This window comes from Astyanax mexicanus, chromosome 12, assembly GCF_023375975.1.
Source record: "Astyanax mexicanus isolate ESR-SI-001 chromosome 12, AstMex3_surface, whole genome shotgun sequence".
NCBI lineage: Eukaryota > Metazoa > Chordata > Actinopteri > Characiformes > Acestrorhamphidae > Astyanax > Astyanax mexicanus.
Window position 1 is genome coordinate 6,730,974 of NC_064419.1, and position 15,351 is coordinate 6,746,324.

Here is a 15,351-nt window from a genome sequence, read left to right on the forward strand (position 1 = left end):
ACATTCATACATGTAAATGCTGTAAAGAAGAAAACTGTGTGTTTGGAGTTCTTTTTGGGTTCTTTTTAAGGTGAATAGTCCAGGTAATTGTTTATGAGCTTTTAGGGCTTTTCTCACCTGTAGTTGGTTTCTATGTTCCAAATCAGTTGAGTTTTTGTTTACAAGGAGCGTTCCAGCAGCTTACACACACACACACACACACACACACACACCTACACAAAGATACACAATCAATATCTAAATTTAGTGTTAAAAATGTGATTCATACAAACCCAAAAAAACACCATAGAATCTGTTAAGCATGGTAGTGGTAGCATCCTGCTCTGGGCTGTGCTTGCAGTAAAACTGGTATCTTGCACAAAGTGGCAATACACCAGTTCTGACAGAAGAGTGTTACATGTAGCTGAAACTGAAAACAAATGTCCTTGATTCTGTCAAGTCCAACTTCTGACCACAACTGTACTTCCTGGTGGTCTGGTAGCCTATATGAGCTTTCACAAAGAAAACAAACACAAGATGTCACCCTTTCACTGAACAAATTCATCTGTAAGTAAAATAAATTTAACTAAATTCCATGTACAGTAAAGGCTATATTCAGTTTAGGCCAAAATATAATCTCAATATAGTCTCAATGTGGCTGAAGGGCAAAACTTGATCCATGAATTAGAATAAATCTTATTCAGAGGCCTTTTTCCTTAATAATAAGATATCTTATAAGATTTCTAGCTAGACAAACTCTTAACATGAAGGAGATAAAAGTCCATAATGTTCATATATTTTATTAGGCGCTATTAAGTGACATTAGTAAATAACAAGGGTGTTGCCATTTTTACCTTCAAATTGGGAAGCTGAGGGATACGCACAAAATAAAACTGTAATTCTTAAAAAAAAAAGAAAAAAGAAAGAAACAAGCACTGGATGTGAAACTACACAGATTTATCTCCTGAAAACTGTTTATTTGGGTGAGTAGAGCGCTGCCATTTATTTACAGTAAGCTTAGCTAAGATTTCCAATATTTTCAACAGCGCAGTTAGCAGCAGCGCTAGCCACAGTTAGCAGCAGCTCTGGGCACGGTTAGCGCTAGTAAATGCTGCCCAATAGCGCTACACCAAGCCAGGGTGCTGTCAGCTAGTGTTTTTTCTCCACATAGCTTGTTTTAACGCTGTAAACATGCAGACTACAGTCTGATATACTCACCTCTGAACAGCGAAAGAGCTGGCGCTGCAGTTAGCGGCTCATGTTAATACTGCTCCTTACGTCCTTACTGGAAAAAATCATACATAAGGTGCACCAGATTATAAAACACACTTTTTTGGTAAAATTAAAAGATTTTAAGTGCAACTTGTAGTTCGAAAAATATGGTAACATTTCCATATCCATAAAACTGATTGACTGTTCTAAGTACTCTAACTACAAGGCTCAGAAAATGTTCTGCTAACCAAATACTGTTAGCTGGAGATGAATTGTCAGTTTTAATTTTTTTGTTTTTGGTTGGAATGTCCTTTAAAATGTGTATATTATTGTCAAATGTCGTTAAATGCGTCTGTACATTTGTACAGCAATTTTTAAGCCTTAACTATGGAGGTCTTTAGTGTCTGATCTGCTCCTCTCGGTCTACACAGCAGCCTGTCAGATCTTGTAAATATATTTTTGAGAGGAGCCATTCACTCCTCCACACAGACTACATGTTCCAACCTGCCTACAATCAAATCTCTTGGCTGGCAAACAACAAACTTATTAAATGCTTATCAGTCCAGTCGAGCAGGTCATGCAGAAAAGGTCAGCGTGATCGAAACAAACCTTTCTGCTTCAGTTAGATCATCTTATTTAGACAGACAGTTCTCTATAATCTTCCTAAATTGTTTGAAAGAAAGAAAACTGAAACTAAGCATCAGTGAGTCCTGGGTACCTATGACCCTGTCACCAGTTAACTAGTTGTCCTTCCTTGGTCCAGTATTGGTAGGTACTTAAATAAAAAAGTTTTCCAATCATTTGCTTACCAAAAAGCATATAAAACATGTTGATTGAATTACTGACAAAATCTTTCTGCAGTTATCAGATTATTATACAGCTCTGGAAAAAAAATGAGACCACTTCAGTTTCTCAGTTTCTAATTTTGCTATTTATATTTGCTAGGTATATGTTTGAAGAAAAAAAATCATAAAGTTTTAAGAGTTCAGAAATCAATATTTGGTGGAATAACCCTGGTTTTTAACAACAGTTTTCATTCATCTTGGCATGTTCTCCTCCACCAGTCTTACACCCTGCTTTTGGATAACTTTATACCTTTATTCCTGGTGCAAACATAGCAGTTCTGCTTGGTTTGATGGCTTGTGATCATCTATCTTCCTCTTGATTATATTCCAGAGATTTTTAATTAGGTAAAATCAAAGAAACTCATCATTAAAGAGGTATCTTGTTTTTTCCAGAGCTGTATGCATGTTAACACATGCATTGTTATTCACTACATCTGCAGGGGTTTTAATGTTATGACTGATCAGTGCATATATGTTATATACTATTAAAAAGAACTACAACATTAATGAGGACATAATCCTAAAAAATTAAAGAAGTTTATTACAAATCTATCCACACTGTACTCAGTTGAATGTAAATGGAAGTAAATGGAAGCACTTCACACAAACATTGTATAGTTATGAGCAAATTCATTTAAATGGATATGAGTTTAATTAAAACAATTAATACACAGGACAATAAATGAGTAATAGCACAAGATTTTAATTTCAATAATACTCAAGTAAAGTACAAATTTTTTAGGGCTGGTACGAATAGCGTTTTTTGAGCTCCGGATATTCGGCACTGATTCAAAGCGAATATTCGAATATTCGTTTTTAAAAAAAGAGGTTTAAAAAAAAAAAAAAAAGCAAATCACGGCCCCTTTAATCCACTGAAAAATGTTCAATTTGCTCTGACCTACGAGACATATTCACCCCGGAGTTTTTGGTGTTTTTATCCCGGATTTTTGTGTTTTCACCCCATATTTTTTCTGTGTTTTTAGCCCAGATTTCATCGTGTTTTCATCCCGGAATTTCTGCTGCCCCACACGCGGCTTATCCGCTGCATAAGCAGGCTAGAAGGCTGCTGCTGCATGGTTTCTCCGCTGCGCAAGCCAGCCCAGTAAATTGCTGTTTGTGTTTTCACACTTAGGCTATTTGCTTAAAAAAGCAAACAAAAAAAACGTTTGTTCAGGAAGTATTTTATATTCTTAAACATTGTTAATTATATTAGAGGACAGTCATTGTAAACTGTACTTGGTCTTTTTCGGTTAAAGGATTGTGCAGGGCATATTACTGATTTTGTATTTTTGCACTTGGGCTATAAGCTCAATATTAAATATTTCGTTTGTTTAGAAATTATTTTATATTTTTAAACCATGTTAAATTATATTAGAGTAGAGGAAAGTCATTGTTAATGACGTTATTGTACTTGGTCTATTTCGGTTAAAGGATTGTGCAGGGCATAGCCGTATTACTGATTTTGTATTTTTGCACTTGGGCTATAAGCTCAATATTAAATATTTCGTTTGCTTCGAAATTATTTTATATTTTTAAACCATTTTAAATTATATTAGATAAGAGGAAATTCGTTCAGACATCATTTTTGTAGGCCAGGCTTTTGTAACCGATTTAGCCCCTACTGTTGCCACATTACCCCTTACGTTTTATTATATAAATCAGTTTCGAAGAGCCTGCATTTTTTTTTATCATGTATAATAGAGGTCTGCGCGAGACTGATTTTTAAACCCACTCTTCCACGCTCCGCGTTTCTGTCTCGTTACCGCTCCGCAAAAAAATTGCTTCTTTTAATCCCGCGCCCGCCCGCCACATACACATTTCTGCCGCTCCCGCCCCACGTTCCTAATATAAATTAAATAAACTACATTTAATGCTTCAAATTTACTTATATATTTATTAAAACAGCAGCGCCGTTCCTTACCCCAGTCCAAACACCATCGGTGTGTGCGTGTGTGTGTCGGTCCATCCTGCGCGTTGAGAGTTTTCTTTAGGTTTTTTTTTTTTTTTTTACAATTATTACAGTTTTCTTAACTATTTATTAATTTGCTCCCGCATCGTCTGAATTAAACTCCCGCTCCAGCCAATAACAGTTCAGTTCTGTCCCGCGCGCAAGATATTCTGACGGGACCCGCGAGAACAGAAGTGGTTAGAGTGAGATGGAACTCTGGAAAGGAGAAAAAAAAACGAATATCCGAATACCAAAATTAAAAACCGAATACCTACTCAACGAACGAATATCCGAATACCCGAATATTCGGGTCCAGCCCTAAAATTTTTATATTCATACAAAAATAGATTTTCCAAAGGCATTTTTATACTATTGCATTGCTAACTGCTTTACAATGGTATATATTTAAAATAAAAGAGCAATAAATCTTTTCTGTACTGATCTCATACACAACTACCAACAAAACTTCAGTTTTACAGTCACCAGGGGTTTCCACTGTAAACGTCATCTACTGCAGATAGCTGTTTTATGAGCTGAGGATTTACTGCATAATTTACTGAATTTGTGCTTAATAGTTTTGTGAAATACCATTTACTGTAATATGGCAATGCTCATACGTATACATGAATTACCATAATGTATACAGATATTAAAATATATAGAAAATATAAAATTATTCCTTTAAAGTGCTGATTGCAGCAATAAAAAACAGCGCGGACTGTTTATACCAAACTCATCTATGGATCACATTAAAAAGATCATAGAAATATCGGATTTGGTAATAAATTCTGATTTGGGCCTTTTTTGGGGATTTTTACCTGTTGTGTAAACATAGTTGTTCATTGGTACAACAACTCCAACATCTGTGAATATCAGTCTGTATCAAAGAATGATGCTGAATGTCATTAAAACATTTAGTGTTTGTGCATTTCTACATCAGACTACAGAGGCTATGAGGTTTCATCTTTAATCATCATAAACACAACCCACACAACGAGTTAATAAATCACAGACAACACACTCTCTGTGAAGATAAGACGGGTAATCTGAACAAAATGAACCAATGAGTGGTAATCTGTTGCTATATAAAAATATGATATCAGATTAAAGATGGTTATCATCATAGATATCTTTGTATTTTATCCTTGTTTATGTAAAGACCTTTAAATTTGCCATTATATTTGGAAAACCTTCCAAAGCTGACAACAGTTCAGTACAGCAGGAGCATTACCTGTAATAACGCATTAAATGTTTTAAAGTGTAATCGGTGGATTTAAAAACTAGTTTTATCAGTTTTTTTTTTTTGTTCAAGTAGAAAAAGAGCAGCAAAGCCTCGGACATGCATTTCCTGTCTCTTCCATCCTGAATCTCTTACTTCATCTTCTGCAGCACCATACGTACTTCTTCTGGACTGTAGCCCCAAGGACCCTTTCCACCCTGAGCAACACAAGAGAGACATTAACTAAGTCTTAAAAACAGGAGACTTTCATGTGTGGAAATTTACGTAGATTTTTACTAAGGATTCATCAAATATTTGGCAACCTACATTACTGCTCAGATAATAGCAAAAAAGCACAAACAAATAAGAAGAATTTACATGCAACTGTCTGAAAACATTTTAAAGTGTCAGACTGACCCAAAAATGACAGTTTACAGACATTTTTCTAGAGAAAAAGTGACACATTTAATGAAACCCTACTTGTTATTTATTTTGTTCAATTTCTGTGGTGCATCCCTAATTGTTGTGGCTTGTGCTTTACAGACATACTGGATTTGTGACAGATTTTGTCTAATGTTTGACCACTTGTTCTGTCTGTCAGCCAGATCATAATAACTAAAGGCCTGTTTGAGTGTCCTTATGAAACCCTCTCACCTAGTTCCTGTGCCAAACTACTTGTTCCAGACACAAAGGGGCTCAGGTTTGATCTGGCTGCTGTGGTGCTTTTTGGCTAAGAGCACTAGTGCTCCTGATTTGAGCTAGGATTATTGTTAAAAAGGCACATACTTAATAATTAAGAGCCCAGAAACTATATAAAATATGATGTACATCCAAGACTGTGCAAATGGGGAGTCCAAGGCATATGAGTATATATGTTTATTTGTGCCAAATCTTCACAGTTGCACGCAATTCTTTATATTTATCAACTAAAATGATTTGTCCGTAAGTGTCAGGAAAGCTCTTTATGTATCAAGTCAAATAAGTGAAAAGCGCAAACAATTCATACAGAACAAAGATTAATTAACAAACACAAGGTTTAGCAGACTAATCACAGCTCCTGCTGTTTACGTCACATGACACGTAGTTACATTTCTGGGGAGGTGTAAAGCAAAAGTATAAATTGTCCTAGGTCAAACACCTAAAACAGTCTGTTTAAAATAAATGAACAACAATCTAGGTTACTTTTCTGTCTCTCTCCCATTGTATTGAACTTGTACTGATGTATGAGGTCCAAACTGTGGTGAAAACTGAACCATGACCTTTGTAATCCATTCCAATATCTGTAGAACCCTGTAAATATGTAGATACTCATTGTCCAAGCCAAAGCTAAAGTTTAACCAAAAAAAAAAGAAAAAAAAGGAAGTTTAGCTAGTGTCTATAACACCTCCAGACACATTTTAAACATCCACAGCACCAGCACAAAGGCCACCTGCAGTTGGCTAAATGTAGAAGCCATTGGGTTCTAATATGAGAAGTGCTCACCTTGTACATGACATTTCCGCCCTGCAGGACGTACAGGCGCTCAGGAAGGGCTCCATATCTGCTGGCTGTTATGTTACTCATCTCATCCACCACCACAGGACAAAGTGGGTCTTTTTCAACAAGGGACTGAGCTGCGGTCAGTCTCTCTGACAGATCCCGGTGCTGCTTGATGTCTACATTGTTGCCAAAGGCCCAGTCATCTACAGAGAGACCAGTTAATATTCAGCAAATAACTGAATCATGAATATTCATTCATGGGACACAAATATGTAAATTGATCATTATTGTTATCTCAGGAGAAGGCTTGGGATTGCCCATACCTGTATAAGTTATGAGGTGTTATCTTGTGAGTAAGGTTATTTCCCTTTTGCGCAGTTTACCTGTTGCATGTGCTTCAGAGATGTAGATGACGAGGAAGTCGGCCACGTCACCAAAGTCCCTGACGAGCTGCTTGAACTCGTCAAGCTTGAACAGAAACGGAGGTCAGGTGCAGCTTCCAAAGCTCAGGATGAGGGGGCGATTACCTGAAGATACAAATCCAAAGTGAGAGAGATACAGAGGGAGAAATAACCTGACAAGGGAGCAAGAGCATGAATGAGTGAGGAGGTGAATGGGAAAAGGTTGTGAGTGAGTGTGTGAGTAAGTAAGTGAATCAAAAAAGAAAGTTAGTAAGTAAAGGAGAATAAAATTATTAGAAGCAAAGGAGTCAAAACTTGAGGAATGTTTACAGGGAGTAAATGTGGGAGCAATGGTGTTAAGGAAGGGAAAACTGAGGAAGAGAGTAAGGGACTGAGTGAGGTAAGTAGAGAATAAGGGAGAACCAGGGTGAAGGGTTAAAGAACTGAGTGAGTTAGTGAATGAGTGAGGTACTGAGTGAGTAAACAATGGAGTAATGAAGTGGAGTAAGAATGAATAGAGAAAGTTATTGCATGAAGGAAGACAAATTGAGGGAGGGAATCAGTGAGGGGATAAGAAAAGCAGAGGGTGAGTGGAAAAAGAGGGAAATGGGGAGGAAAGGAGAAATTAAATAAACAACTGCACATTGACGTGAAGAAATGAAAAAATAATTGATGGAGTAATTGGATGAAGGAAAAAGAGAAAAAATGAGGGAATGAGGAAAGGTGGGAGTGAATAATAAAGGAGCAACGGATTGAAGTAGAAAAAAGTAAACAAGTGAACAATAAAGTGAATGAAATAGGAAATAAGGGAGTTAGTGATTTTAAATGTTTAAAGAGTTATCTGAATATAAAATCAGAGCAATAAACCATAGCTAACCTGAGGGAATTGTTATTTAATTAAACCATTTACCTCTGATAAATTGGTGGACGCTGGTTTTGTCCCCCTTCATGGTGATTAAAGGGGTATCCGGAGCCCGAAAGCCCACAAACGCGGAATCCCCAAAACAGCTCCAGCAGCCCCGCAGGACCGCCAGCAGGAACCGCGCTGTGGTGAAAGACGGAGCCCAGTCTTCGAAGCGGAACAGCGGGTTGAGGGCCATAGTGCTTTTCACCCCCAGCCGGAGCATGATCCTCCGGGCCAGACCCGGGGCCAGCACGACCAGCAGGTTCAGAACACAGAACTGGAACAGCAACAGATGAAGCATATAAATAGAGCTTAGATAGACTTTCAGCCTGCGGAGGGTAAACCCCACAGCGGTCCACATCCTGACACAGAACCAGCCCGAGCCCAGACCCAAAGACTGACTGACCCGCTCTACACTTATGAAACTTTATTATTGTTGCTCTGCATGTTCTGCACACCAGAACTACACAGAGCCATCTAGGGGGCTTCGGTAAAATCGCTATATTTTTCAAAGTAAAAGTCCAAAAGGGCTAAAAAACATTGCAGATGTTTATTTTAAGATTCATAATAAAATAATGATAAATGCTGTATAATAAATATGTATTTTTGTATGCAATAAACAGAAACAAATGTAATATATAAAGTAATGCTGACCCCAGTCTCACATACTACAGGTAAGTTATATACTCTCACTGACTACTGACTTTATGCTGATTTGGGTTTAATTTAATGTTATATAGAGTTAATTACAGGTAGACACTCACTTACAAATGACTTTATGTTCATTTGGGTTTATTCTAATGTTATATAGAGTTAATTACAGGTTGACACTCTTACTAAGCACTGGCTTTTTGTATAGTTGCGTTTAATATTCTAATGTTATAAAGAGTTAATTACAGGTACACACTCTCACTTAACACTGCCTTTATGTTAATTTGGGTTTATTCTAAAGTTATTTAGAGTTAATTCCAGGTAGACACTCTCACCGACCAATGACCTTATGTTTATTTGGGTTTAGTATTTCAATGTTATATAGAGTTAATTACACGTAGGCACTCTTACTGACCACTGACTTCATATTTATTTGAGTTTATTCTACTGTTATATATGTTAGAGTTAATTACAGGTAGACACTTTTACTGACCACTGACTGTATGTTTATTTGGCTTTATTCAAATGTTATATAGGTTAGAGTTATTTACTGGTAGAGATTTACTGATCACTGAATTAATGTTTATTTGAGTTTATTCTAATGTTTATTTATTTTTTATTCACCCTCTGCCATTATTCTTGAACAAATCACAGACTGTATGTGTGTTTACAGAAATATATTAATATAATAATATTTTTTGCTTTTTGTTTATCTTAATTTAGTGAGTGAATAATGCGCGCGCAGTCACTCATATTTCAAATTCAAAATTTAACGGACATCCAACGGATCAGCGCGAGCCCAAGCCAGTGTGATATTCAGCGTTAGCTTACTTGCTACTTGTTACTAAATGTTAGTTGCTAATTAGCTAGGTTAACTTGTTTGCTTTGGCTGCTTTCCTTTATATTTTTTTACAGCTAATGACCTGACATTTTTAATAAAGTTATAATTAATATGATAAATGTGTCTAGATGTATTAGCTGATATTTTAGCTACCCTATGGCGAGGTAAGTAAATAGCTAGCTAGTTAACCTAGCTAATGTTAGCAAAGTTGGTGTCAGGTAAGTTTACTAGGTGTTCTAATCAATGACTATATAAATATATTAAATATTCTAATGTATTGTTTTTTTTTATATAATTATAAAATTCAGGTGTGTAAAGCATAGCAAAAAAGAAAATTAATTGAAGCAATTATAGTGTATATAATGGTAATATATTATTATGAACCTGTTTATAACTAGTTTTTATAGTTTTGTCCTTGTTTACCTAATTTTACCTAATTCTTTTACCTAATTTACTACCTACTTTTACATTCTACAGTAATCAAATTTCATAAGTACTAGAAAGTTTTAGGCAATAGTAAATTTACATATACAGTGTATTTTACAACAATAACAATGATAACGATAATAATAGTAATTAATTCAAATGAATAATAATTAAAATAATGAATTGATTATTTTTTCTTAATAGAATTCAATGAAATATTGGTCCATTCATCTTATCATATAAATAGGTGAAGGTGACAAAAATAGATAGGTTCAATATTAAAAACACAAAACACAAAAAAATTATAATATAAAATATTATATAATGGATATTGGATGAAAAGTCAGTTAATAGTGTGACACTCCAAGAAGTAAATACAGTACCTACAATAATAAGCCTAATAAAAGTGACCACTAGAGGCCAGAAGAGTACAGGAAATTGGGTTACATTGTGTTGTCCAAAGCCTTGTTCATAAATACAATATTGTGGCATCCTACAATAAATGACCTAGGGTTGGACATGCTATGAGATCAAAAATAAAACTATGATCACGTTTGTCCCACTTTTCTCTCAAACCACTGTTTATTCAGTCTTACACACTTTGTAAACAGGAATTAAATACAATTAATTAAATACATTTTAACAGTTCTTAATAAGGCCTAGCTGCCTTTCTGACTTTTTAAAACAAAAAATGCCCAAAGAGGCATTTTTAATCACATATTAGTATTAAATCATCACATATAAGTGATTAAATGATCACATATTAAATGTACAAGCCTGTTTATTACAAAACATTCAAACCATCTAAAAGTCACCACTTGACACAACTTGAAAAAAAAAAAAAGAAATCTGGAAGTTGTTCCTTATGATGAAGTTGTTCCCTAAAATGAAATGTGTTTCCATTTCTTCTGTTGCCACAATAAACATGCAAGGTTTTGGCAGAAAGCTTTGATTAAATGGGTACAATATAAGATTGATTTATCATCATACTTTTTTAATTATCATAAATTAACAGTTTTCCCACATTTCCCACAAATCTTACCTTTAGAAATGACGCACTGTCTGAGCACTACAACACCTCCTGATTTTAGTCATGCTTTTCCAGCTCACACATTAGTAATAGATTTAAAAGACAGGTATAATCTCATGTTTGTTTAAAATTAATTTCAGCTGAATCAGGCTGATGTGTCATCTCTTATTCATTGCAGTGTATCACCATTCATCTGTTTCCTTATTTTAAATACAGTTTTTCTATTGTGAGAGCACCACATCTTGTTTAATCTACCCGCTTTGTACCTTTAAGAGAACCCTATATATTTCTCAACTAGAAAGGCCACCCTTTGTAAGGACACATTGGTAAAATGCCTTGATCTAGAGGGCACATCATAATAAATTATGGCAAGACAGTGCACCCTAGTGGGCAGCCAATCACATTTTCTCACAAGAAGGGCAGTCAGTAGGACAGGCTACTTTATTAGGGTTATACGAAGAAACAATATCATATCATATTGCAATATTTTGATTTGCAATACAGTATCAATTTGCAATACAGTATCAATTTTTAAAAACACAGTATTGATTTTTAGAATATATTGGTGGCTAAAAATGCAAGTGCAACAGCAATGGTGGCTGGAGAATTGTTTTGCAATATTATATATATATGTATGTAATACGTTATTCTCATCATATATAAAGCTAAAAATGGAGGGACATAAATAAATAAAAAAATGACAAAATAAAAAAAATGCAACACTTCATCACTTTCTGTTATTACCAAAGGGGTTAGTGCATATTTTTGTCTACTAATGTGTAGTAAACAATTGGGACGCATCCTGTGTGTGTGTGTGTGATTGTGTGTTGCAGCAGCAGTATCAGTAGCAGACCTAAATTATGTTGATTAATCAATCTTATAAATCTGTGTCTGAATCATTTGAATGATTCGACTCATTCTGAATCACGTTCCTCCTGATTGGTCCCTTTTTTCAGCAGGGCCTCACTCTGATTTGTGGTTGGAGCTGTCTGTCATGGGGAGAAGCGGGCGGGTTAAGTTTGAGTAGTGATGCTGAGAGGAGGAGAAAGATGCGCGCGGAGAGCACGCGCTGCGGCAAGCGAAACTTTGCTGAGCCCGCGAACAGAGTACAACAGGTGTGTGTGTGTGTTTAGTGTCTCGAGCACAGGTTTGTGTTTATGTTTGTGTGCGCGTGCACGGTGTTACAGGCTGTGTGTGTCTCGTGCAGGTAGAGATGCGCTCGTGCGCATGAACATGCACGCGGCAGAGTCTGAGCTGCGCGCGCTGGACTCCGCGCTTCGGGTGTGTGCGCGTTGGAGACGCGCGGCCGGCGACGGGCAGTCGCTCCAGCAGACCACGCCGAGGCGCGCTCCTGACCCCGCATCCTTCCACGCGCGAGAGCCGCAGTCCGACGCGTTCCAGATGCGCGCTCCCGGTGAGAGGACCGCGATCCTGTCCACGGAGAGATATGGCGAGGAGAGCAGCGCGAGGAGACACATGGAGGATCATGGTAGGACGGGCACACATACGCATACACACCCACACACGCACACAGTTTACTTAAGCAGTGCAGAAAACATGTGAACCCGAATAGAGTTTTTTGTACGGCGCACTGTACTTTCTGTGTGTGTGAAAGAGAAAGAGAGAGAGAGAGAGATTATGGTTATGATGCTCTGAGTAGTTGTCACTTTCGTATTTCAATCTGAAAATGAACACAATCTGTCTATCGATCCATCTGTCTGTCTATTTATCTCGTGTAGGTCTAGCTAAGATTATCCACTTATATCAACATATCTTATATTACTGTGTCAGGGGACATTTATATTTTTTTTTATACATCTATTTATTAAAACATTTTTCTGAGGATTAATTTAAATAAATGTGCCTGTTTTTTAAACTATGTGTCTACAATGTTTACTTTTAGGCATGTACCAATCTGTCTGTCTTTTTAAATGTCTATCTATCTATGTGTCCAGCTGTCCATCTTTATCCATATTTATTTAATATAACTTTCATATTTGAAACGCATAAAAAGAATTACCTATAAACTCACGAGAGCCTAATTTTTCAGTATTTATGTTTTAATATTATTTTAAACCATTTGTCTAGCTTTACTTTGGCTTGTGAACACATACAATGAAAACGGATATAAAATTACTTGGACAATCTTGGACAATCTTGTTAAATTACTGGACCTTAATATTTCACAATATTGGAAAAAATGGGGGAAAAAAGCGATATTTATTTTACTATAAAATACAGAATTTGCCAGTAAACCAGTATGTCATGATATTAATAATGCACTGGATTAAAATGATGATATTGGGCAGAAACAGTGCCATTCCTTCTTAAACAACAAAGAAGTTGTAGCATTTTAATAAATGTTCTTCATATATAACTAACATATCTAACATTTACAGTATAACATATATCTACTATCTTCATCACTCTCTATCATTATCATTTTGCTTCATGGGTAGTGTGTAGTTCTTCTTATTAGTCTGTAAACTCACATTTGCTAGTGGCTGATCTCAGTAGCGCTCAAGACCTAGACACCTCAAATCTCTCTACTCCTGCAGATGCTGTGGTTTTTTAATATAGTGTTACATTTAATTGGCATCAAAGAATTTGCTAAGTATTGTAGTATTTCATTAATTTGTTAAACTTTGACATAGATTTATATAGTTTTTTTTATATACAAAAATGCATATGATTGTATGCATTTTAAATTGTATATATTTAAAAAAAGAATTAGGGATTTTAAGTTTTGTTTTGTTCTTGTTTTGTGTGCGAGTTCACAGTTTGTTTGTAGTACATTATAGCACACTAAACATACACACACCTACACACATTAGCACTGCAGCATTTACGCACCTGTGTGTGTGTGAGTAAATGATGATATTCTGTGTATGTTGTGTGTATGCACATTTTTATGTTGTGCTTAAAGCGGATGTTTTCTTCAGATGCTGTGTGTGTGTTTAAGTGTGTGTGTGTGTCTGTGATTCTGTGTCGGAGGTGGCAGGGGCAATTAGTTTCTCCTTACTAAACTTATCATTATACTAATCTGACTTTCATATTAGCAGTTTGTCCCTTGCGCTGAGCGACTCGGAGGGTTTGATTATGACTTTTGCTTGCCAAACTCAAACCACATGTTTCTGAATGCATTTATGAGCTTCAATCCCACAACTGAGCCCCTCTACCCACTTTATAACCAAAATGAATAATTTCTTTGTCTTTCAAATCCATCCCAAACATTCAGCGAATCTTAGAACTAATGGAGCAAACAAACTGCTAAACATAAACGCTACAGATTCACAAATTTGAAAATAGGGACCAATTTAAAAGTTATTGTGAAGTGGCAGCGGTCTCGCATGGCCATCACTGCGGCTTTTTAGGTTCGGCTCAGCAGAAATAGATCTCATATAAGATTCTTATAGAGACAGAATGGGTTTAGAAATCAGTCTATAATAAGAAGAGCTTTTTTTCAGTATTTTTGATTTTACATTATTAGAACCCTTCATCTGTTCTTTATGTCATGTGGACATTTCATTATACATGATTTATATGTGATTTGTACATGGTTATAAATAAAAAAATGTGACGATAACAAACTTTACATTTAAAAATGTTTTATTCCTTCTCCTGTAACAATTTTTTTTTACCAAGAGAAATTAAGTGCTGGCAGTTACATCAACCTAATGGTATACTTACATGTACAGAAGTGATAAATGTTAGTGTATTGCTGGTTACATATTTTTTATCTTGTTGTTTCCAATTTCTTTTGAAACCTAAGAAGTCAGGCTGTCTTAAGGGGAGGGTATTTTGTGGTGTTAATGTTTTTACACTATTTTAAAGAGATGTCATAGCGTTAGCGTGTGCACATTTAATGATGAATTAACATCACATTGAGTCTGGCTGTTCTACCATATACATCTGACCTGTAGACTTACATGGCTGTCACTGGGACATTATAGATTCTCAGCAAAAGTTGGTCTTATATTATGTTATATTTATATTAAGTTATATTTACACTTTAAAAAACAGCTGTTCAGGTGTGCTTTTATTTGAGCACACGTTTTATGATGAATGATTGATAAGTGCTTGTTTATTTGAAGTGCGTGGGCACAATTAGCTTGACCTGGATGTTGTTTTTGTAGAAAGACTTTTCTGAGACTTTTCTGTAGAAAAACTTTTCTGAGCTTGATATGTCAAATATAAAGCTCAGAAAAGTTTTCTGACATGTGGAGATATATTCTTTCAGACCACGTTCATTTGAATCTATTTCGGGTTAAACTGCTGTGGTCTTTTTTTTTGGTTATTGTGTTTAGTGGTGGTTTTCTGATATACTTGGTGTATGTGCATTGTGGATATTTGGGATGATGCTGGGTTTGTTTTTATAAATGTGTTACAAGGTAAATATTAATATTTAGACATATT

The 15,351-nt window shown here is 35.8% G+C and overlaps 2 protein-coding genes across 3 annotated transcripts in view; one reads left to right on the forward strand and one right to left on the reverse strand.

Annotated features, from left to right (window-relative positions):
- Window positions 1-4,305: 4,305 nt before the first annotated feature.
- dio1 (iodothyronine deiodinase 1) lies at window positions 4,306-8,430 on the reverse strand. Its single transcript, XM_007236125.4, has 4 exons — window positions 7,994-8,430; window positions 7,066-7,209; window positions 6,686-6,885; window positions 4,306-5,421 (listed from the first exon to the last, which is right to left on the reverse strand). Exons 1-4 carry the CDS (start codon window positions 8,346-8,348, stop codon window positions 5,356-5,358), a joined length of 765 nt encoding a protein of 254 aa, XP_007236187.3. The 5' UTR covers window positions 8,349-8,430; the 3' UTR covers window positions 4,306-5,355.
- A 987-nt stretch (window positions 8,431-9,417) lies between these two features.
- The window catches only part of LOC103028180 (zinc finger protein GLIS1), a 149,222-nt gene continuing 143,288 nt past the window's right edge, over window positions 9,418-15,351 (forward strand). For both annotated transcript variants that reach the window (XM_022670238.2, XM_049485580.1), the window contains exons 1-3: window positions 9,418-9,643; window positions 11,895-12,050; window positions 12,143-12,424. In XM_022670238.2, the coding sequence (XP_022525959.2) occupies window positions 12,163-12,424 (262 nt within the window). In that variant the 5' untranslated portion in view covers window positions 9,418-9,643; window positions 11,895-12,050; window positions 12,143-12,162. The remainder of the gene's footprint in view (window positions 9,644-11,894; window positions 12,051-12,142; window positions 12,425-15,351) is intronic.